This window comes from Corvus cornix, chromosome 8 (assembly GCF_000738735.6).
Source record: "Corvus cornix cornix isolate S_Up_H32 chromosome 8, ASM73873v5, whole genome shotgun sequence".
NCBI classification, from domain to species: Eukaryota; Metazoa; Chordata; class Aves; order Passeriformes; family Corvidae; genus Corvus; species Corvus cornix.
Window position 1 is genome coordinate 4100458 of NC_046338.1, and position 24454 is coordinate 4124911.

General features: G+C 43.5%; 1 protein-coding gene across 14 annotated transcripts in view; it reads left to right on the forward strand.

Moving 5' to 3' along the window:
• Positions 1–24454, forward strand: part of DAB1 (DAB adaptor protein 1) — a 418512-nt gene that overhangs the window by 386409 nt on the left and 7649 nt on the right. For 9 of the 14 annotated variants that reach the window (XM_010408777.4, XM_010408776.4, XM_019291805.3 and 6 more), the window contains 6 exons: positions 8715–8771; positions 11576–11638; positions 12776–12884; positions 14597–15145; positions 15959–16086; positions 16988–17086. In XM_010408777.4, the coding sequence (XP_010407079.1) occupies positions 8715–8771; positions 11576–11638; positions 12776–12884; positions 14597–15145; positions 15959–16086; positions 16988–17071 (990 nt within the window). In that variant the 3' untranslated portion in view covers positions 17072–17086. The remainder of the gene's footprint in view (positions 1–8714; positions 8772–11575; positions 11639–12775; positions 12885–14596; positions 15146–15958; positions 16087–16987; positions 17087–24454) is intronic. The other 5 variants (XM_019291807.3, XM_019291808.3, XM_019291811.3 and 2 more) reach the window with 2 other exon arrangements.

The window sequence follows — 24454 nt, forward strand, 5'->3', positions numbered from 1 at the left end:
TATATAAACCTCTAAAATTCAATCCGAGGGCAAATAATCAAGCTCATCTACCTGGTTTGCACATGTAAGGACGCTTCCTTTATTAGGAGGTCTTGCTTTCAGTAATTTTGTAACAGATGAATGAAGTGAGAAACTTCTTTGTGGCCCCTGATAGGTTTCAGGCACCATGAATTCTCTCTGCTGATGATAAATTCAGCTCTAAATAACAAGGCAGCAAGTTTTGGTTGAGTTCAGGCTGAATTGCCCACAGCTCCTGGACGGGGATGGAGTTTTCATCGTGGGATTGTTTTCTTCTGGTGTGTTTCTAGGCAGGTTATCTCCAGTCTCTGCACAGAAAAGTGAGGGATATTGAAGTAGCCATCCAGGTGCCCCCCAGCCTTGGCTCTCTGTAGCCAGTGCAGGGAATTGGCCACCTCCCAGGGTTGGATTGGGCTTGGAGCAACCTGCTCCAGTGGGAGATGTCCCTGCCCATGGCAGGGGGTTGGAATGAGATGAGCTTTAACACCCCTTCCAACCCAAACCATTCAGTGATTCTCTAATTCTATGAAACTCCTCCCATCTTCACGACGTGTTCCTCTCAGGTGGAAATAAATGTACATCTGCACGTGGTTCTTTTGTGGCTGCAGATAGATTTGAAATGACCTGCAGGTACAATGACTCCTAAAAGTCACAGTGTCAAGGCTTGAGGGCAGAATCCCCATTTCAGAGGCTGCTTTGTGCCTGGGCAGTGTAATTCACACTGATTTTCAGTAAGATGCAGCTTCCTAAGGCGCCAGAACCATTCGGGCAAATATTTCTCCGTGGACACGGTATCCCACTGAGGCTGAAGGTGTGGAGCATCTCCGTGGTGGAGCCAGGGAGAAGCAGGAAAGTTCAAAGTTGTGTATTCATGTGCTTAACAGTGCTGTGCCATTGTGTGGGGCCGTTTGTCAGCAGGTGTCAAAGTGCTTTATAGCCTGACTCCTCATGATCTCTGATATCAAGTAATGTAAATACGGAGCAAATGAGGCAAAAAGGAATGAGCCTCGGATCCTGGGATTGGAACGGACCCACTGAACTCAGTTATGAGCAGTGGCTGCTCGCCGAGTCACTTCTCTGACATTGGGATGAAAAGATTGCTTACTCAGTGTAATTCTTGTGTTTCCCCACCTCTTCGCTGCATCCCTTCCCAGCAAATCCTGCTCTCCTGTGGTTTTCCTCTGCTGGGTGTGCAGCTGAGCTCCAGACACACAGTTTTCCTGGAATTCAGTTCTCTCCCAGTACCTCTCCCTTCCTCTGTATCAACTCACACTTATTGAATTCATTCTTGCTTTCTCTCTGCTCCTTCCTCAGTTTTCCTACTCCCCATTCACTGAGAGTAGACATCAAGACAAAGCAGTCTTACCCAAAAAGCTTCTGTTAAGTGGTGCATGCTCCACTTAGAAATTCTAGTTCTGTGTGTGAAACTAGCTGCTCTAAAAAAGGGGGAAATGTTTAATGAGCTCTTTTTGTCATAATTTCCCTTCGTCTCCCCATTGAACATCCACATCAAGTTCTACCTGTCATGGTGTTTTTAGTAATAAGAGTCAGACTGTAAATACTCTTCACAGAGACTGTCAGTCACGTCACAATAAAACCTTCTCTCCTCATCAAAATGTCTAAACTATCTGCCTAAGAATTTTATGAAGGCTTTCAAACAACTCATCTCGCTGCTGTATCAAGATCCAAGGCATTGGAGCTGGTGCCTTACAGTGCAGGCAGTCATTGGGCTGGTGCCAGCTGTGTGGGGAATATTAAACGAGGATGGAACAGACAGGGAGAAATTCGGCTGCCTTAGGACACAGTGTGGGAGGAGCAGATCAAGCTGGACCTGAGCACACTCAGGTTTAGAAGCCACCAGATCTGCCTGGTGGTCCTGGTGTGTTTGGGAAAGCTCAGTTTTGATTCTGGCTGGGGTTGCAGTGCCCTTCCCACGTCTGGCTTCTCCCAAAGTTTGCATCAGTGGCTTTGCAGAAACAACCTGCAGCCTGGTGACGTTGACTTCAGCCTCACAGTCAGGCTTCCAGGATCAAACTCTCAAACGTGAGGAGAAAGGGAGTGCACAGTCCTGGTCTCTGGCCATCTTTGCTGGGAAAACTGTCCAGTTTTTGTTTACATTTGCTGAAAGAAACACCTGTGTTCAAATGTCCTGTCTTAGTGACACTCAGTTAAACCCCATGTAGGAGGTTTAATATTGCAGTGAGGGGCGTGCATTTTTAACAGGTACGGCTACTTGTTGCCAAATTGGAAAATGTATTTGTTTGTTAGGACAGTGTCTTGTGGCCTGGGTTGACGTTTTGGTGGACCTTTGTTTGTTTTTTAGGCAGAATCATAGAATAGAAATCATGAAATGGTTTGGATTGGAAGGGACCTTAAAGATCTTCTGTTCCAGCCCCCTACCATGGGCAGGGACACCTTTCACTAGACTGGGTTGCTCCAAGCCCCATCCAACCTTTTTTTTTTTTTAAGCTATCTTTTCTGGGATATTTTTTGGTTTATTCCTTACAAAAAACTTTAATGGCACAGAAAGCAGAAGCCAGGTCCTCCTTCCTAATCTTCCCAGTTTATAACATCTTTAACATAAAGTGATGAAGTTCCTTCATGTGTGTTAAGTACATGGTTTATGTGGAATTTAACACCTGAGCTCAAAGTTAAAGGCATTTCAACCAAATCTTGAAAAACTGTTCTTGCATTACGAGGTAGAGCAAGACAATTCAGAAAGCTGCTAACCTGAATTCAGAGGTTATTCACATGAATTTCCAAAAATCAGGAGGGTTAGATGTTAGAATTAATCCATTTTTAATGTATAGACAAGTAAAGATTGAGAATCTTAATCTGGATAGTTTCTGAGCATCTGCCCGTGCAAGCTTCATGTTTCAAGCTTCATTTTGGATTTTACATCAGGCCTGTCAAATAGCAGGTTTTAACAGTGCAGGAGTGCTGTTTCACAGATAGGGATAAAATGTCCTAATTTAATTGTTCTTTTATGCCATATGGATATTGTGGGCCACATCTTGAGCTGGTTTTAATCTGTAGGAGTTGTCCTGCTAGCAGGCTTTGCATCCCTGCATGGGTAATACCATTCCCCCAGTGTGATCCTAAACCCTGCTCCACCAGCAGAATGATTACATGCCATCAAAGCACTGAGTTCACTTCCTAGTGCAATCCTTTAGGATTTTGGGACATAATCACATGGCGTGGGGAAGCTGTAATCCAGCAGTGCTGCCCTTGATCAGTTTGTCGCTGTTCTCTCTCTGTGCTGTGCAAGCAGCAAGAAGAGAAAACAAAACAAAACAAACCCCAAAGCTGCAGGCTTTGCCTCAGTGACACAGTTTTCTTGGTGGATGTAGGGCACAGGGGTGCTGCCATGTGTGTGGCAGTTTAGATTTGTGGTTTTAATCCAAAACTTGGGTAATGTAAATTAATGGTAAACATTTCAGTGGGCCCTCACAGTTATGCAACCTGTTGGGTCAGGTGTCTTAATGGCTTCATGTGTATTTGCATTCCTAAACTTCCCTGGGTGCCTGGGCATTCTTTTGGGTAATATTCTGCACCTTTTGATATTATCCAAAGTGGAGAAAAGAGTGCAGCTGGACCATAGATGAATGTGATTGATTGTGGCACAAAGTTCTGACACATCCTGTGAATTTTTGTCTTTTATTTAATATGACCAATGAAGATTTTTTCTGATAGCAGTTGATACATTAAATTGACAGCTGCACCTTGTGTTGATTCACTACTTTTGGATTTGCTCAGAGCCCTACAGCTCATAGTAATTTGCTAAAATATTTATTTACAGACAATCTGCTTTCTAAGTAGTGAAGTTTGTAGCTCTACCTGGTCTGCATCACTTTATGCCTTAAATTTTATAATTTGCACAACTTGGGGTTTATTCACAAATTAAAGATAATAACACTTCTGGGGAAAGTGTTGTACACACTTGGCACCAGTTTGGGGAGAAGTAGTAGTAAATTTTTGCAGATTCTTTCAGTGCTACCCTGCCTTATTAAGTACAGAAGTACACAGGTCTTGGCTTTTTTGCCTACTGAAACTCACAGGATTTCAAGGTTTGGAAAATACCATGATGGTATTCAGTAATGAAGGTAGAAATAACTTGTTTCTGAAGTTTGGATAGAGTTCCAGTCCCCTGTTGTTTCGAAAAGCGTGCCTTGCAGGTGTTTTAAATAATAAATATGAGGTTGTGCCTAATTCCCTTCCACTGTTGAGTTTATTCCCTGCAAGCATCCTGTCGCCATCCAGAAGTGGAGTTTGGCTCCCACATGGAAGTTTGGGTTCTCATCATCTCTTGTGTCTCCCACCTGCAGTTAAAGGAAGCCACCTCATGTCCCCAGGCTGTGATCCAGACATTAAAGGGCTCATCTTTCCCTGTCCTGACCCCATGTCTGGGACCTTTGCACCAGCACTCTCTGTGCCTGGGAAGTTTGATTTTCTTGGGAGTGTGTAGCCCTGGAGCAGCATGGGTCTGGCTCCAAGCTGGAGTCACTCTGGTGGACTCTTGATTTGTCAGAGTCTGTCAGAGAAAAGTGGTAATTGAAGCATTTTAAATACCATTTCCTATAAGAGTAAATACCTCAAGTACACTGGGAATTCAGAATTAAGTTCCCTGCAAGTGAAGAGAAAATAAACAAATGAGTAAGCGTTTGTTTTGATCATATGAAGAGTTCCTTAATTTAAAGGAAGCTGTTGAGCAACAGTGGAGCAATTCAATTCCCTCAACACGCCTCAGTAATCTGGGATGTCAATTACATCCAGCCGTCCCAATTCTTCAGCTGTGCAGGATTGGCTAACAGGAGTTTTAACCAGCACATCCAGTGCTTCCCAGTCACCAAACAAAGGAAACTGGACAGTTGGAGAACGCAGTGAAGCTCAAGGCTGCCCTGCAGTTGGATACATCACGCTCAGGACTTGGGTTTATGGCTTCAGGAGAATTCCCTGAAGAAGAATGGCCATGACCATTCGGAGTTACCCTGTGAAACTGAAAAGAGGAGCTTCAAAGAGGAGAATTCCCGTGTCCCATGGCATTCTGAGCACTGGATTTGTACCCTGTGCAAGTGTCAGATGCCCAAAGTGCCTGTATTTTGGATAAATATCCATCAGTGGTTTTATGGCAGCTCATGTTGCTGACATGACCTGTACTGGTTGGGAATTGCCTCCATCCCTGGAAGTGTTCAAGGCCAGGCTGGATGGAGCTGGGAGCAACCTGGGATAGTGGAAGGTGTCCCTGCCCATGGCAGGGGGTGGTACTGGATGAGCTTTGAGGTCCCTTCCAGCCCAAACCATTCTTGATTCCACAATGGAATGTTCACAGCAGCCTTACAAGGAAAGGGTTGTGCTCAGCTGTACCTCTGTAAATCTGGGCTGGTAACAGCAGCCTGTACCTGGGAAAGTTCATGGCATTTGAGGATCTTTAGGATCTGTAGGAAGCTGGAGATTGCAAAGACACTGATAATTTTTTCTTGACACACGTTCTTCTGTGTATTCTCTTTAATTGGGAAGTAATTGAGCAATTCTTTGTTGAGTTCCCATGCTACTTCATTAATTCAGCAGTAGTTCTACAGGAAAACAATGTCTGTGGGATGTTTTCAGTGCGTCTCAACCTACCAGACACAGTTTGACTGATGATGGGTTTAGCCACGATGCTGACATGTTCCTTCATTATGGTTCTAATTGTTTTTTTTAGAATGAATTGTAGTTAATTAGCAAGCTGCTTGCAGCTCATGGAGCTTGTTGCAGTATCAACAGTTACAGTGTAAGGTGTGAGCTACTGGGGCTTCGCTGAGCTGCAATAACCACGTGAACCATCAGAAAAGTTAATTGCCATAGCCAAAATATTTACATGTTCAACTGAAATAAGATAGAAAATCTTCAGTTTGACCAACCATTTGACTTGTCATTAGACTTCCATGTGAAATCCATGTTAGAGAGAGGGAATTGGAGATGCAGAGAGGCCGTGGTCGGGTGACTCCTCTTTTGTCTGCTGGGCTGTGTGGTACAGCACTCACCCTGAATGCAGGAAACCAAGTTTAAATCCCTCTGCTGCCTTAAAAGAGTTGAATAGCTAATACCCAGCTCAAAGGTTAATTACTAATTGCTGGTTATTTTCTATATTTAGTATCCTTCATACTCTTTTTTCTTGCTGAGCTCTGTAGCAGAGTACAAGTTAATTACCACGTATTTTTTTCATGCTTTTAAGCACCATCTTTGCTCCATTCTCTGAGATTACAAAACCATGTTTTGTAAGATGCTACTTTTATCATCTTGTTTGCAAAAGTACACAGTATTAAGCAGGTTTTCTCGTGCCATATGTCAGCGTAGATCCCTTACTGCTGGTGAAAAACAGACTGAGTAGCAGAAGTTGGATATTCTGTCTTGATATGTGTATGGGAGTGAAAGAAGAAGGTGCTTCACACTCATGTGAGCACAAGAGCCCTGTTTTAGATTTCCCTTTTAATATCTGAACTTCTGCTTCGCTTAGAAAAGATATTTTTCAGAGGACTTGATGATCAGAGGGAATACTGTAGTGGAAGTGGATTGGTTTTATGAGGTTTATGAAAGCTGCAGTTTACTTGTCTCTTATCCTTGTGGGTGACTTCCAGGTCAGGATATTCTGTGATTCTGTGATTACCATTGCTTCTGCACTCTGGAGTTCTCTCCAGCTCTTGGATAACAAGTTATTTTTTAGTGAATAGTGAAAAGTGTCACGAGGAATTCTGCTGCCGGCTTGGAGTGCTTTAAAACTGCTCCTGGCTTCCAGTGGTGCTGCTGCTTTAAGGAGCCAGATTTACATATTTCACGTTTGAAAGATTTACAGGATGTCTCACATGCCTGTATAGGAAGATGGAGCTTTCATTACAGGTTTAATGTCGCCAGGATACAAGGATTAATTCTCCTTCCTCCGCCCCGGCCTGCGCGGCCGCTCGTGAGGGACTGGTGAGCTCCTGGCTGGCTGAGCTGGAGGGGTGTTTCACATCCAACACCATGCCTTTTTGAATAATTAAACCAAGCTTTTACATCACTCTGGGGAGGAATCCTCATATGGAGAAAGACCAAGAGCTGGAGCATCTCTCCAGGCTTCTGGTTATTTTCTGTCGAGCGCTGGGGGAAGGAGGGAGAGGGTTGTTGACTTTGATTGCCGAGTTTGAGCTCTTTGGTGTGGAAAAGCTGAACCAGAGGAAGGCTCAAAAGGGTGAATTTTGCCCATGTTGCTTCCTTGACGTGGCCACTGTGGAAGGCTGACCCATGCTCCAGCAGAGAGGGTCATTTCACCCTCGGGAAGCGTCTCCTCTCTGTGTGTGATGCCAACACGAGCTGATGGAAGGCGCGGCTCGAGTGCTGCGTGGTAGTTGGGCACTGGGGCATGCACCGTGACATGTTGGGCAAATGTCTCCTGCAAGGTCCTGCTGCAGCACAGGTGGGGATTTCTGGTAGTCCACTGAGCACTGGGTGCTCGTTCCCTCTGTGCTGGGAGCTGGGTTATCCTTCAGCTGCTCCCACCGAGCCAGCACAGCCGCTGGAGCTCCGTCCCTGGGGCTGGAGGGTGGGGGGCAAACAAGGGGGCTGTCAGAGCACAAAGTGATGAACTGCTGGCCAAAACTGGGCCCTCCTGAAGGTGTAAAGATGCCTGCTTTCATTTAAGAGCATTTTCAAAGTCTCTGGAGTTCCTTGAGTGGATGGACACAGCTTTTCTCACACTTTCCTCACCTGGGGCTGTGGGAACACAGGGTCAGCCCCAAGAAGATACAGGACTGCATCTGTTCCTGACTGTGCACAGCAACATTATCTGCCTTTGGCTTTGCCTTTTCCCACTCTTTTTTCTTCTCTTTTCTTCAGCTCGCTGATGAGATGAAGGGGAAAAAATCATTCTAGGCTGTTTGTGAGATTTTTAAGTGACATGGGATTACTGGCTGGTAACTTGTATGAAGCTTCTCAGTCATCTTACACTTGATTTTCGACAGCTTGCTGTCGTTTGTGTCTGCAGGAATGAAGTCTCCAACACTACAATAAGTGTGACCCAAAATTCAGCATTCTGAAGCAATAATAAGTGCTGAATGTGTGGATGAATACAGATGTGAGGGCAGTATATTCCCATGTATATTTACATAAACACAAACTATAGATATAAATACAACTTGAATTGACTTACATAATTTTCAAAATTGCTGTGGAAAGAAAATAATTATCTTAATTATGTTTACATTGACGTAGTAGTTTCCCTTGTTAGAGAAGTGTGTGGCTTTTTTCTGTGGATACTTGACTTTAGAGCTTTCATTCTCCAAAACTCAGTCATTCTTTTTTCCCCTGAGGATGTTAAATCCCTTCTTTCACCAAGCCAGGGAAAAGTTCCATTAATGTAAGCAGGATCAGAGCTCACTGGGTATGCTTACTGCTGAATTAATAAATATTTGGGAAAATAAATAGCTGTGTCACAAGTGGTAAAATTGCTTTATGCACTGGAAGATGAAATTTAGCATAAACAAAGTGTGTGTTTGCCCCACATCCCAGCACCATTCAGACTCACTGTTTTGACTGCTTGATTTCATATTTGCACTCACAGCAAGATGGAAAGGGTTTTTGTTTCAATGTTGAAGTCAATAATTATGGAGGTTATCATTTTCATGCTCAGAAATTCATGTCATTTTCATAAATCATCTCATTTCATAAATCATGCTTTACAGCTGGAGAATGGAAACTTATTGCTGGACATTGATGAAAATCTTGTTTCAGTCACTCAGGTAAGGTTGTAACACTAAAAAATATTTTAAGGAAATATTGCTGAAATCATCTATAGGAATAGTGCAACTGGAAAATGTTCATCTTGGGATTAACTTCACTGGAACGTAGCTAATATCAGATGTGAATAATCTTAATGAAGCATAAGGGGTGAAATCAGTTCTGTAGTGACAGTGAAATCACAGAAATAAAAGGTGAGTGTTTGGTGTCCAGGATCTCGTGTGCTGCAAGTAGATAAAGGCAGCTCTGTGTCAGAGAAGATGCATTTGCTTATTCAGGCTGACAACTAGGTTGTAGAAAAAAGATTCCTGAACCATTTGGGACTTTAAAATCTACCTCCAAAGTGTTGCTGTTGAAAGCTGCCTCCAGTCAGTAAATGAAGGTGCTGTGTTCCCACTAAATTTGTGTTTACATTCTCTGATGTGGTTCTGTAGCTCCTGTTGCATATGAGGTTGCTATTCTGTAAAAAAATAACTCCCCTGTAAATGTATTTCTTTTTCCTGGGGAATATTGTGAGTGGGGGTTTATAATAACAAAGTGCTGTTGGCTTTCCTATCACTCTCTCCAGCTGCCTGTTTAGAAATGTGTCTGCAGAGCTTTAACAGAATTATATCTGTGAAGAGTATCCAAAGATCCATCACCTTGAAGCACTCTGAAAAGTATTACTATTCCCATTATCCAGGAGTATGGAGGCACAGGGATCTGAGTTACCACCTTTCAAATGCATGTCATATAATCCAGAGTTCAAAAGTATACTGACTATCAATTTCCAGTATTCCTGTGAAACCTATAATATTTTTTCCACAAAAAATGTATAGCTTTGCACACAGCTGTGTGTATCCTGCCCTTTCCCATCCTTTCCCTGGCTTGCTCATCTGCTCCCTCACATGGGATGGAGACACAGGGGAGCTTTTGCTCATGGAAAGGACAAAAGTGTTCCTTAGCAAACAGTGAATAGTTCACGAGGGGGCAGGAGAAGGGCAGGTTCGGGGTGCTGCTAAACAAGCAGTTTGGAGAGATGAGAAGAAAGTGGCTTTTGGAGTATTTCAGTATACTGCCACCTCTTGAGTCAGTAGTGCCTGCAGGAGGCTTGAAGTGATTTCCAAGTGAGTGCTGCTGTTGCCATTTTTCCCACTTTCCTGGGCATTTTAACAACCCTTGCCTAATGTGTTTGTGCACACTGCAGAAGGGACTTAGGCTGGGTTTGTTGCTTGTTTGGGGTTTTTTTCAGAAACTACTCCTAGTGGCATTTTAGTACAGAGCACTAGAATTGGTGTACCCTGAAGAAAACGTGGCTTTCCCTCTTTTTCCCTTCTGCATTTCCATGCAGATACTTAGAGGGATATAACAGCCCATAAGAAGAAAATGCATTGTCATAGCACTAAAGCAATGTGATCTTTTTAATATAAGACATGATGTGAGAAAATGTGAGGTAATTCATCCCTGGGTACATCGTTAGACGTGAAGCTGAGAATCATCCGAGCTGCTTAGACAAATTCCATGTCTAAGTGATTTTGGTGTTGCCCTTATGTGTGGGAATAGAGACTGGATTGAAAAAAAACGTGTGAACTTCTGATATGTGTAGTCTTACTCCTTAAGGGATCATTTTTAGTGGAAGGTTGAAGGCAGGAAAAAAAATCTTGGGGTGATCTTGGTCTCTTGGAAGGTTGTAAAGCCAGTTTGGTTAATGTCCAGAGAACTCAGGGGCTGCTTTTGCATGACAAGACTGAACTGAATGTCAGACCTGTCTGTGTGGCAGCAGGATCCAAGGTTTATGTGCCTAAGATGGGGAGGAGATTCAATGAGCTATATTAAGATTTACATTAAATCTTGTTCGTAATGAGAATTGTGGCTTCCCACGTTTTGTGGGTGTGGTTGGGTGTGATACTGTGGGAAAACCTGTAAGAAAGGTAGTGGAGAAGGCGAAGTTCTGAGTTCCCACCAAAGCTTTCCAGTATAACCACCCTGGTAAGGATGGTGGATGGGGTTTAGGTGTCCTGCAGAGCTCTGAGGGATCTGTGCTTTAACATCCCTGAACTCCAGCTGAATTCTTTTGCAGCTGGGTGGAAGGGAGTAAATTTGCTCTAGAACATGTGAAGGAGCTTTGATTATGCAGCCACTCAAGTTGCTTCTTATAATAAAGTGTGTTTTCTCTTCTGGTCCAGTTAGCCAGGCCTGCATGGGTGACCTGTTTTGAGCTCCCACGGAAGGTCCTGAGGAAATATTTCTAACAATAATTTAATGTAGAGCCACAAACTTGTGATAACCCAGTTGTGCATCCTCCTTCAAGTCCACTTATCCAGGTCACACCTGTCCCATGGGCAAGGGGAAATCAGGCAGCACTTTAAAAGCCCTTCCCTTCTGTATCCTTCTGGCACTCCACGTGCTGCTGCCATGCTTTAAACCTTGAAGTGAGGGTTTAGAAGAGGAGCCAGGGAAAAGGACTGGCCATAAATCATACCTGGAGCTTGCTGATGTTAAAGGCAGAGCAGTAATGCATCCAGTCCTGTTCTGGATAGTTGTTTCATGTTTTACTCTTTTTTTTTTTTTTCCCCCATTTTGGTGAATTTCCTACAGAATTGTTTTATAGTCAGTTGTTGGCTCTTTGGGTCTATCAGCAATATTAAAATCCCACAGCTTGAGCCCGTGTTTGGGCCATATGGGACTTCACAGTTGAAGCCTGCAGGGCTTTGGGGAGGTTTATCTTGTTTGCTGTTACCAGATAAGTTTACAAGTTGTAACTTCTTAACTCACAGTTTCTTCTCCTCAAAAGATAAATGGAATTTATTTTTTCTTCTCTTTACAGGCTGTTACCCAACTAGAGCTTTTTGGGGACATGTCCACTCCTCCTGATGTAACCTCTCCCCCAGTGAGTACCCAGGGAAACTGCACCGTGCTTCTCCCTACATGCTATTTTCAGCACATTTATTGAGTACATTTACAATTTGTGTCCTCACCCATTCCAGTGGGGAGGATTTCAAAGTAGTTTTTGGGTTGCAGGAAAACAAAAGCGAAGCAGATCGAATATCCAGTCCCTGCTTCACGACAATGTGCAAAAATACCTTCAATTTGTATTTCTCTGCTCTAGTGTTAGGTGTCACATAAGGTGCAGCCTGAGCTGCAGATCTGCTTCCCTGGTGTTTGTCAGAGGGAAGTGCTTCATGGCACTCCCGCTGCACTGCAGAAGATCCAGTTACAGCCTCATATTTCATGTCTCTGGATCCACCAAGCGCAGATCCCAGAACTGCTGTTAAAGGAGGGGAGGCAAAACAGTAAAAGAGACGGAGACAGAGAGAGAAAGGGCTGGATGTATTTTAAAGGCAAAGAAAATTTTCTCAACACGTTTTTCAGCATTATAAAATGACAAAACAATAATTTTCCTGTAAAGCTTTTGAGCCTTACATTAAGCTGTAGGGAAGTGTGAATATACTGAGAAAACTGAGGCGCTGTGAGGTCGGGAGCCTCAAATCTCCAGGGTGTTCTGGGGCATGTGTGGGACTAGATGTTCAAAGCCCTGTCTGCTCATCCTCACCTTACTCAACTGGATTTGGCTTCTCCTTTAATGTAGACCTATGGTTCTGATCCTGTTGGTTAATTAGAAGCAATATTTATTCACTTTCCCACAAACCTTGTAGATACTTCATTTACTTTAAGTCTTTCTAAAGTTAGTGTCTTGGTCACTGCCTTTCCTGGTTGTCACCTAAAATCTAAAATCACAAGTCTGTTATGTTCTGGAGAAAGAAAATGTGTCAATATTTTGCATGTGATGTATTCCAGGAAAATTTCATCTTGATTTTTTTCCTCTGATAGGAAGTTTCTCCATTTCTTTCTTTTTCTCCCATCCCCAGCAAATTCTAATACTTTTATTTCTTTTGCTTCTTTCCTTCTACGTCTTTCCGTTCTTTCTTCTGTCTCATTCTTCACTCCAAACCTGGATTTTTAGCAATGTGCAGCAGAAGCTGCAGCTGATGTGTCACCCTTGTGTTTTATCCCTGTCTCCCTGCAGACTCCTGCTACTCCAGGTGATGCCTTTATCCCATCTTCATCCCAGTCACTTCCTGCTAGTACAGACATGTTTGGTTCTGTACCTTTCAGCACTGCTGCCGTACCCTCAGGTGAGAAATGCACTGGAATTATAGTCCTGACTTAGGTTTGGGGATCAGTGCCCAGCTCTGGTTTGCATTTCAGTACTCAGGGCATTGATTTTAGCAGGGTGGAAGTGGGGGAAGGCTTTTGAGGTCAGTGCTTCAGGGCAAGGCAAAGCAAGTCGGTAACAAGCAGGGAGTACATTAGTCTGAATTTGCCTACATTTTTTTTAAAGCAAAAGCCAAAAAAGTCACTGGGAGTTCAAGCATAGTTCAGCCATCTGGATAACAGAACTTCTAGGTTCAGTAGCAAGAGAGGAAACGGCGTTCAGTTTACATTTGGTGGTAGTGGTGAATATCCTCTGCTGTCCCCAGTAAACAGAGCTGAGAATCTGATTGCACTTCAAAGGTATTCCACTTTGTCAAATCCTGAGATGTCCTTTAGACTTCCCTGTGTTCCTCGAAGTGCTCAGAATTCAAAAGCTGGGTGCATTCTAAACCGACACTCTGGTTTGATTGCTGATCTCTCCTCACGCTCTCAGCTCCACTTAGGAAAAGAAAGGAGGAGGAGGAGTGCCTTGAGTAATTCAGCAGTGACTTTCTAATTGGTTAACTCCTGATGGCACCAGATCAGCCACTCAGAAAGGTTACAGTGGCAGTGAAGTGTTTGGGGATAATGTCAGATAGAAACCTTCGATGCTGGGATGAGGTCACAGCGGGGGCGAGATCAAAGGACATCTGGAGAATCCATCCTGGACATCTGTTGGAACAGAAATGTGTCTGAGCTACTGCTCCTTTCATCACTCAACAATTTGGTCTCTCAAAGTTCAATTCCTTATTTTTTAATTTTATTGGGTTTTGGGCTTTTTGCTTCACAGTATAGCAGCCATCCTTACATTTACGATTACAAAACAGCCTAGAAATAAAGCAAAGAGGAGAACGTACAGGAGGTCTGAGAAAACAGGTTAGAAACAAGAGTTTTAAAGCTATAGCAGTATTAAAATTGAGAGGGAAGTTACATTATACGAAGTATTAGTGGTAAGTATTGAATTTAAATGTGAAACAGCATTATCTGTAAAGTACAGTACTTCTGTCAGTGGAACATAATTATATAAGGTAGTTTAATTTGTAAAAATTTTTACAGGAGTTTTAGTTTCAGAGCATTTTTGTTGTTGTTGTAAATAAAAAAGCCACCTGATCCTATAATTCCTACACAGTCAAACTCTTGCTGGCTATAAAGGAGGCTTCAGGTCTGACAGGAAGCAATTATAATTTCAGTTTAAATCTTTAATTTCCTTCTCAACTGGAGGGGGTTATGTTAGCCTAATACCTGGAGCAGTTTGTTGCTAATAGGTATTTAGTGCAGCAGAAGCTCAAGATCTTTTTGATGTTCTCAAGTAATTGGGTAATAACCAAGTGTGTGAGGGTTTTAATCTGAAATCATGTGGGTTGGATTTTTTTATTAGTAGTAGTAGTAGTAGTAGCATTATGATGCAATTTGAGATGATTGCTTTGCAGAGTCCACCAGCCTGTGGTTCTGTCTATGAGTATTTCTTCAGTGATGTGAGTTCAACCACGTTTTCAGTTTTCTTTCCGAGGGTGCTGCAGTTCTGGGATCACTGGTGCAGCTTTGCACGTTTCTGATTTATTGTGTCGCTTTTCCTGTGTGCTCTTGACAGCAGCATTAAAATCTTCCATCCCATTTGTTTCCCCCCCTCTCCTGCTCTCTCTATTCTCCGAAGGTTATGTTGCCATGGGAGCTGTCCTGCCCTCGTTCTGGGGACAGCAACCACTCGTTCAACAGCAGTTGGCCATGGGTGCTCAGCCTCCAGTTGCTCAGGTGATGCAGGGAGGACAGCCCATCGCGTGGGGCCAGCCCGGCATCTTTCCTCCCACCCAGCAGCCGTGGCCATCCGTGGCTGGCCAGTTCCAGCCAACTGCCTTCATGCCAACACAAACTGTTTTGCCTTTACAAGCAGCCATGTTTCAAGGTACCATTGCTCCTATAGCCACCGTTCCACCCACGAGCGACTCCAACAGATCGAGTCCGCAGACAGACAGGCCCAGACAGAAAATGGGAAAAGAAATGTTTAAAGATTTCCAGATGGCTCAGCCTCCACCAGTGCCATCAAGAAAACCAGATCAGCCTTCCCTCAGTTGTACCTCAGAGGCCTTCTCAAGTTACTTTAACAAAGTTGGGATGGCACAGGAAGCAGATGATTGTGATGACTTTGACATCTCTCAGTTAAATTTGACTCCTGTGACTTCCACGACACCATCTACAAATTCACGTGAGTATTTATGTGCTTTCAGACATCCCTTTCCTTGGAAGTTGACTGCTCCTCAGAGCACTTCTGTCTCTTTTTAAATTCCAACCCAGATATGTACTGAGAACCTTCATGCATGGTCTGGCTTATTAAATGTGTTCCAGCCATAAAGGAAAATATCAGAGAGGAATTCCAGAGGCCACAGAAATAAACAGCCCAGATAGCTACAGTCTGTAATTTAATTTCTAAGACAGTAATACGAGTTTTGTGGTGGGGACATGCAAGCTGGTTGGCAAATGCCCATGGCATTCAACCTTACAACTGGTTTTGCTTATGTCCCATCCGTACTTTGCAGAAATTAGGGGATGGGTATTTATTTTTTAGCAGCTTGATGTATTGGACATGTGGGAAAATTCATTGAAGAGCTGTAAAATAAGCTTATGGTGTTCATAGCATGGGGATGGGGGATTTTGCAGGCTGCTGAAAAGAGGAATTCATGAGATTCACCAGGGGTCAGTCACAGATGTGTTTTGCTTACCTGCCACAGGGCAGGCAACTCACACCTCCCTCTTATAATGTAGTGGTGTCTCCCAGCTTCATAAAGACATAGACCAGATGCAGCCAAACTTAATTTGGAAGTTGCCAGATGTATTCAAAGACACGAGATTGATAATGAGGACTGTGCCTGAATTTACCTCCTGCAGCTCCTTGTTAGAAAATGATTCTCAGGGGTGGTAAAAGTTGAGGGACGTAAAAGCATGAGCAAATGTTGTGCTGCAGTGTCTTTTTGAAGAAATCAACAGAGTAATTGTTGCTGTTACCTTAATCCTTGTTTAGCTCCAACCCCTGCACCCAGACAGAGTTCTCCATCAAAATCATCAGCATCTCATACGAGTGACGCTGCTGCAGACGACCTCTTTGAAGAGGGCTTTGAAAGCCCAAGCAAAAGTGAGGAGCCAGAGGCTGTGAGTAGCAACAAGGTTTCTAAATCCTCATTGTCTCCTTTTAGCTAGAAAAGACGGCAGCTAATTAAATGTTGTTCTGTAGCATCAGAAATAACTTTTCCAGTAGGGCTGGGTGGTGCTTACGGGGGAGCTGCAGCCAGAATTCCCGTCCTGCTTTGGGTTTGACAGCTGATAGCACAACGTTTCTGCTGATATGCACTAGCACTGCATACAAGGAACCAAACTCAGAGTTCATATGTAAGGCTGTACATGTTAGTTGTATCCAATGTCCTCTTTAGCACACCAGCACTCACTTTACTCATGGTAAGGAAATCTAGGGTAAAACAACAAACATGCTGAGGCTGCAGAGGAAGATGTGAGAGTTTGTGTGTTAAAAGATGATGGTTGATGTTGTCTTGCACATTCTTGCATCCCAGTTGCTTGCCTAGCTACGTTCCTCAATGTTCTGGCCCCTCAGTATGTGATTTCTTTGCCTTTATGGACCAAAGCAAGAAATGTTATCCAAGCGATGACTAAATCACCAGGTGTCTTAGGGAGGTAGGAGCCCGAGTGAGCCGAAGGCAAGAGGGGGTCAGTACAACAAAAAGTGCAAAATAACCCAAGCTTGGACTCTTTCTGTTTCACATGGCTTTCAGGGCCTATTGCAGTTGTGGTTGGCCTGATCCACTACCTTCTGTGGCACCTCCTGCCTGGGCTCCAGCAGGAACTGGTGAGGTCCTTTGCTGCCTGCAGCAGCTGTAGGGAACCGCTACGGCTTTTGAGAGCGGATCAGCGGCGAGGTCTCACTCTGGTTTTCATGAGATAGGATGTACTTGTTATGCCCACAGCATGAAAATAACCTCGTGTTGACTTTTCACTTTCTATTGTTGAGAAAAAAAGGTGTTATGTTCTTGTATTCTAGCCTGATGGGTCTCAGGCCTCCTCCAACAGTGATCCCTTTGGTGAGCCAACTGGTGATACTATAAGTCCACAGGTCGGTAGCTAGATAGCACAGGTTGGGGTAGGTATCTGTCCTTTTTTTCTCTACACCTTGAGGTCTTCACTTACTCTTCCACCAGTGCCTGCCATTGCTTTCATGGATGCATGGTTTATTTTTTTCCTTTTCATCTCTTCCGTTTGACCTCTCCATCCTCCACAGTGCATTCCTCATGCTTGGTGGTCTGCATGGCTTTTGCCATTCACTGAGTGTTGCAGCTTATGCAAATATGTGTGTTTCAGCTGCCTGCATGCTTTAAAGAAATGTAGACTTATTTTACTTTGTGTTCTAGTTCTAAGGGCAAATAGGGAAACTGAGCCATTACTAACAATGTATTAGGCAGAGCATTTTTTTTATCAAAGCCACCCTGGCCTTCAGTCAGATGTAACATATTAAATGGAATAAGACATCTTACCCACAGACATAACAATCATTAAATAAAATTATGTAATGATACATGAGTGTCTCTACCCTAAATCAATGTGATAATCAGTAGAAGAAGCACGTTTATTATCTGCATGTAAAAAATATTGAAATGGGTCTGTGTATTTTTATCTCCAACTGCAAATTAAAAACATCTGAAAATTATCATCATTCACATAACCATTGGCATACTGATGTTTTAAAAATTATTCATCAATGTAAGTCATTTAAACCCAGACAGACGGGAAAGATGATCTTTTCATCCTTTGTGTTACAGAACACGTAGAAAATGTGGCTGCCTGTGAATGTTCTGTGATTTGTTTCAATATAGTAAATATGTTTTGCCAAAAAGACAGTGAAGCTACAAAGTTTTATGAGTGCTGAGCATTGTTATTCCATCCAAATACTCTCTAGTGTTGCTGTTTGAAGAATATGTTTCATTATCTTCTCCCCGTCTGCCACTCCTGCTTGGTATTGCCCAAATACATGATCCGATACAGCTTCTGTGCTCCAGCACAGAGCTCCTGGAGCAAATCCAGAGCAGTGGGAGAACCCTTTCCTGTTTTGTACAGAAATTGCACTGGGTTTGCCAGTGACTTAGCTATCCTGAGTTTAGTTTCAACTCAGAATTAATAGTTTCATTAGGAGTCAGTTGACGTTGTGCATTACCTATGATTTTAAAAAATCTTACAGTAACTTTGCTTTGATCCACTTGGGAATAATGAGAATCTCTCTTAATAATATGTGGTGCTGTGAGAGGGCATCTCCCCCTTCTGTAGCTTCACCCATGCTCAGCTCCTGGGGGCTGCAGCAACAGGAGCATTAAGCTTTGTGTCTCCTCGAGTCTACAGCGACAGTGTGAGGAGAAAGTCAAGCTGGGATGAGCTGCTCCAGCAAGAACGTTCATTATTTCCTCCAGTGAGAGCTGCTGCTGCAGATAGATGGTGCCACGTAATAATTTGGCTGACGTTTGGCCAGCACTGACATCCCCAGCTATCCCAGCTTCACACCACTCCAGGAGTTCTTTCCTGGATCATGAAACAGGATTTGCCATTTATCTGAGTCCCGCACTCTGGAAACCCCCATACATCTGTTTATTATGGTTTATCTTAGGGTGGTTCTGAAATTCAGAGCTGCCAGGACAGCGTATTACCAGTGATTGCATATGGTTTTGCTGCATTTTTCGTTAATCCCTGTAGAGCCTCGCATCAAATATGTATAATTCTCAGAAATATATTCTGGGAAGTGTTAAATAATGTCCCTGATTATCGTATTACAGTAATTCCTAAAAGCTGTAGGCAGGAACAGGAAGCTGAACAAAAAAGAAAGCTTCTCTCCAGTGAAGTTCCACTAATATTGTTGTGCCTGTGTGCAGAGCCATTCAGCAGCAGTCCGTAGGAAATCCACTTCCCAAAGCCAGCCCATCTAATTCTGAAGCCTGGTGTCATCAGAGCAATGGGAAGTCTAATCTCCATGGAAAATTATCAATTCAGGACTCACTATGGAGTTGTGTACTGAGCTCTGCATTGGGGGAGAAACTTAACGGGGAGAAACATGTCGTGCAAAAGAATCAGAGTCTGCATAAAAGCCACTTTTGTGGCTTGAGTCGGAGATCACTTCGCTCTTTAGAACGTGGCTCTTACCCCAAGAGCAGCACAGTAACAACTCAGCTGAATGGACCTCTCAGGAACAGAGCATTGTGTGCAGAAATATCAAATCTGTCTGTTCCCAGCATCTCTGAGAACAGCTCTGCCCATACAATACCTTCATTTATCTTGATGTAGTCAGAATACTCACCTGCCTGGATTTTTGTACCCTGATCTTTCAAGGTACCACAGCAATTTGGTTTCTTGATTCCTTCTGATACTCTGTATTATCATCTAGTTACTATCTTCTTCTCTCCTGTTTTTCCTCTCTTCCTTTTGCAATCTTCAGCTCTCAAAATCCTCATCCTTCCAGCAGCTGTTCTAGAAGTCACCCTTCCAGAAATAGCTGTGACCTCTTAGTAGGCAAATGTGATATTTTATGGATATATTACATTTTTGTCCCTTTATGGTTGAAGAGAAGAAGCAGAAAGGCCCAAATTCCACAGGTGAAATAACATTAACTCTTTGCAGAGCTGTTCATTGTATTTGTTCAGGCATGGCGTTGAGGATGGATAGTGATTTTCCAGAAGGGGTGAAGAGAATACAGAATAAGATGACTGCCATCTTCAGATGATTTATGTTTAATCCCTACTGCTGTCTCCAGATTGTGTGGGGAGTAATTGTGGTGAAAGGAGAGGGAGGGAAAGAACTGTTTGTAGCTGTGATCCTACCAAATGTGTTAAACATTTCTTATTGTTGACATTTTACATTAAAGCAGGAAGTTTTGAACAGAGGAACAAATGCAGCTCTATTGAGTTGCTGCCCAGCTCAAAACTTGCACTGGCAATCATTCATGAGAGATTCTCAAGAAACCTTCAAAACATTTGTGGCTAGAGCACATCTCCCTGAAAAAAATTGTTCAGTTGTTCTGAGAAACGTGTGCAGACAATAAGGAGCCCTCAAAATGTGTCACACCCTTCACGATGCCATCAGCACTGTCAGGAGAGCAACAGTTCATTAGAATATTTGTCTATCAGCTTTTGGTGGTGCTTTGGTGGCCTGCTGCCATCATCCATCTTGGAGCAAGTGCTGTGCTTGGTGATAAATGTTCCTAAAAATCTTAGTCAGCTCCAGGATGGGCTGCTGTAACTCCTTTTTGGGCTGGTTTTAGGAAGTGGAGAGAATACAGGAACTTACAGACAAAGCCTTGGGTTGCCTGGGAGCTTTGTGAGCCTCAGGACGAGTATCAAGCTGATTCTGCATCCTCCTCTTACTTCTGCCCTTTTTCTGTTGCAGCAGGACTCTGAATGGGCTCAAATTACTATAGGCTGTATTTGCAGGACCTGTTCCAGTCCTTCACCTGGCTCAATAGGGACTGGATAAAGTCCAAAGAGAAATTTCTAATTGCAGGTGACCTGTTCTTGCTGTAGGCTCTAAAGCTGTTGTTCTTGAGCTAAAGACACAGCACTGGGCAGGGCTGGGAATCTGAGAGAAGTAGTGTTGTGTCTTTGGAAGGGGATCACAGGTTGGGAAGTACTGCTTCACTCCAGAGAAACCCTAAAAGTGGCATTTCAGGTCTCATACTCAGTTGGTTGCTCGTATTTCCCAGGAAATCTGGAGGGGCATGAGCAGGGAAATTCAGGCTGCTCTGTGAACAGGGGCATCCTGCAGGCTTGCCTTCCTCTCTGCTGCTGCAGTCTCCTTGAAGCTGTCCATTTTCATGTGGCCAGGTCATACAAGGGCTTCTCACCTCTTCAGTGTCACCAAGCCCGCCCGAAGTAGCCTTGTACCCTTCCATTCCTCCAGCTTCTTCCTCTAAACAAGGGACAGCATTCTTTGTAGCTTTGTCTAGAGCTGTGTTCTTGCTGATTTGCAGCCCAACAGTTCAATTTAGGGACAAGTTCTCCTTGCTTCCTCTGTGATGAGGTTATTTAAAAGTTCCCTGTCTTCTGCATGACAACTGATTTTAAAAATCTCCTTATGAAAATTTAGCATCTTTGAGACTTCTGAACAATTTGCTTCAAATTGGCCATTAGGTTCAAATGTTACAAAGGAGAATTGACAGATACGTAGATGGAAGGATATGTGGATGACAGATCTGTAGATGGAAATCATTGTGTGGCTACTGTTTTGGGAGAGGGGCCCAGAAATAATCAGTGTTTCTTGGCTGCATTTCATTTTTATATCAGGACCAAGATATGGAGCAGGTTCATCTTTCTGAGTAGTTGTCATTGCTTTTTGATTTTATGGATGTGAAGCATCCATCTCGCTACTAAAATGACAGAGATTTTTAGAATGCTAATAATTAAACTGGATATTTGAGACTAGAAAGTTTTCCTGGGTAGGTTTATGGTAAGAACAGAGACACTCTCCAGGCATAATCCTGAATTAGAAGGTTGTTGCTGATGGAGGCTGTAAGAAAAATAACCAAGTATTAATAATTAGCAATAAGTAGTAAATAAAAACTGCCTGTTAATGAGGCAATAGGAATGACCTGTCTTATCACCAAAGATATTTAATTTGAACCCCGCTTGCCAACTTTACTCTATTTTGCCTGTGGGTCAGCATGCAAAAAACAGAGAAGACGCTTCTCACTCCCACCCCCTTCACTTGCATCCCCAGCACAAGATGCTCATTTTGTGTGACTCTCCAGCACACTTATTTCATGAAACTCTTTATCATTGGAGCCTGCCCTTTCTGATCAGTCAGCCAGGAGTAAAACTGGCACTGAGCACCTGCTGTAAAGGGCACAGAAATCTATGAGGGCCTCACCCCGACAGCTGAGAACATCTCGCCTGCAGCTCTGCACGGAGCAGGTGCCTCGCAGTGATCAAAGGGCTGACAGGGTAAAAACAGTTTCCTCCTAACTCACAGTTATGTTTTGTGAGTGAGTTCACCCCTGCAGGCCTGAGTAGGTGCTGAGTCTTTCAGGAGATGCTCTCCAGTGAGTAGTTCTGCTGGGGAGCAGCTGTTAATATCTTCAAATGGGATTTGAAAATTTACTTCTAGTATTTGCATAATGTTATTCGAAAGCACTAGCACCCTTGTTGCCTCACACAGTACTGGACTACACCAGAAATGCTGTTTGCTGCTGTCTTGTTCCCCTTAAAATGGGAAGAATAAAGTGATTTGCAGCATGAAATATTTCTGGAATACTGCAGCAAAAAAAAAGTGCTTCCAGTTCTTGTCTTGGTTTCTCCCTGTGGGTTGTTGAAAGCACATCAGAAGTGATTCCGGGCCAGTTCAGCAAGGAAAACACTGTGAGATTCAAGGGGTTTATGTGAGTTAGAGCTTTGTCTGCTATTTTATTTGCTCCTCTCTTTTTGTTCTGACAAAGACCAGTTCTTCCCTTTCCTTCCCTCTGCATCTGTTCCTAATGCAGTCGTAGAAGTCAAAAGCGGAAAATGCTGGTGAGATGCTGTGAGAAGAGTTAATGCTCACCTGCCTTTTCATAACATGGCCTGTGACTTTTGCGTGGAGTACGTAAAAAAAGGGGGGGTTATTTCTGCTTCCAGGACCCTCCAAAATAGTGCCTGGCACTGTGAGAGAAGCTGTCTGTGAAGTCAGCAGCACTCAACCCTCCTTTTGCTTCTTTCCTTTCCCTTTCTGTTCTCTTTTGCCCTCTTGAATATCAATATTTTACAGACACCTTTTGCATTGTTGGGCTAAAAGCATGCTTGAATTAACTCAAAATAATACTGGGAAACAAAGCTCAGGCATTGACCAAAACCCTTTGGCTGGGAAGACTGCACACGATTACCACAATTAATTTCTTGTTTAGGCATCTGAAGGGAGAAATCAACTGAAAGGAAAAGTAAGAGCACACTTTTCATGCAAAATGCTCTGGTCTATTGGAAGAGAAATTACTCAAATCAGTGAGAGATGCAGGCCTTTGCCACATCAGGTGTTTGTGCAGATTAATGTTGGATATGAATCAAAGAAGTTTCTCACTGTAAAGGCTGCCTCATGCGTTGTTGGAAGTGCTGCTGATGAGGAGCTCCTCCTCCTGCTCTTTCAAGGGTGTGGAGTCCAGTGGCACCTTAGGACACCTGTTACTTCAGCACATCTGCATATCTGAAGGATATTTGAGGACAGCTCTAACAAGCAGACTTGACATTTTGAAAAGCTCTTTTTTTCCCCGAAGGCGTTTGAAAAACTGACATCTTTTGTTCCAAAGGGATGTTCTCCCTCCCTCTCCTTTTCTTCTCCTCCTTCCTTTTCACTTCCCTTTGCAATCACCTCAGGTTCAGCAACTGCCTGAAGAATGGCCTGGTGTGTGTCAGGTTCACACATTAATTAGTACAGATTTTCTCTGAACTAGCTGTGATAGATCATTCTGCCAGCTTCAAGCCTGCACGTGAAAATTGGCATAGGTAGACTTAACTCACAGTGTGTGAAAAGCAGTTATTTACTCCCAGTCATCTCCTTTGATTACCTTCAGTTTTTCAAGGTCACAAAATGTATTTGCTTCTTGCTGGGGATAATTTCAGCAGCATTTATTTAATCATTCCAGAGGGTTTCTCTCACTTGCAGTGCTCATAGCGAACTCAGGGCTTCATGTGGGCAGGAGGTGGGGAAACAGGATGTCTGCAAGCTCCTGAAATGCAGCAGTTTTGGGGGAAAAAGAGACAACTTGCCTTGGCATGGAGGAAACAGGTCATATTTTGGATTTGTTGTGTGCTCCTGCACTCTGAGGGCAGGACAGGGCACTGGGATGGGGCAGAGCCTGGAGCACTGAGCACGCACAGCCCGACGGATCTACCTTTGGGCTGCTCTCCTCATCCCCAGCATCATTTTGATAAACAGTAATTAAAATCCTGTGCCATCCCCTGGCAGCAGACCTGTGTGTGCTCCTCAGTGCCCAGTGATTTGCCAACCTCCTGAGGGTTTTTTTTTCTCCAAGTCGGCTCCTGCCAATGCTGCTGTAGCACGAGTTGCTTCTAACTTGGTTAAATTCAACGCCGTGGCGTGGTATTTGAATATTTATCAAGCTGTGGAGAGTTAATGCAGTATGGCATTAATTAGCCTTTCTGCCTGTCTTGTTCCTTTTTTAGATGTCATTCTTAGTTTAATAAATTAGTCTCTGCAAATGAAGTAGAATGGATCCCAGGGTCCATGGATGGTTTGCTTCCCACCGCAGCCGAGAGGAACACAGTGTTAAGAAAGCACACAGGGTGTGCCAGCTATGAAGCAACGCTGAAGAACGTGGCAGCTTTCCCCCCCCTCCCACATCCAGGAAATTCCCAAGAAAGTATCTGTTAACAAGTTGACGTGCTTTCCTCCCAGCTTTAACCATTGTACTAATGGTTCCACAGACTCCTAATCAAACTGCACAGGGCTGGCGCTCCTCGTTCTTCATGGGCCACTCATGCTGTTGTTTTAA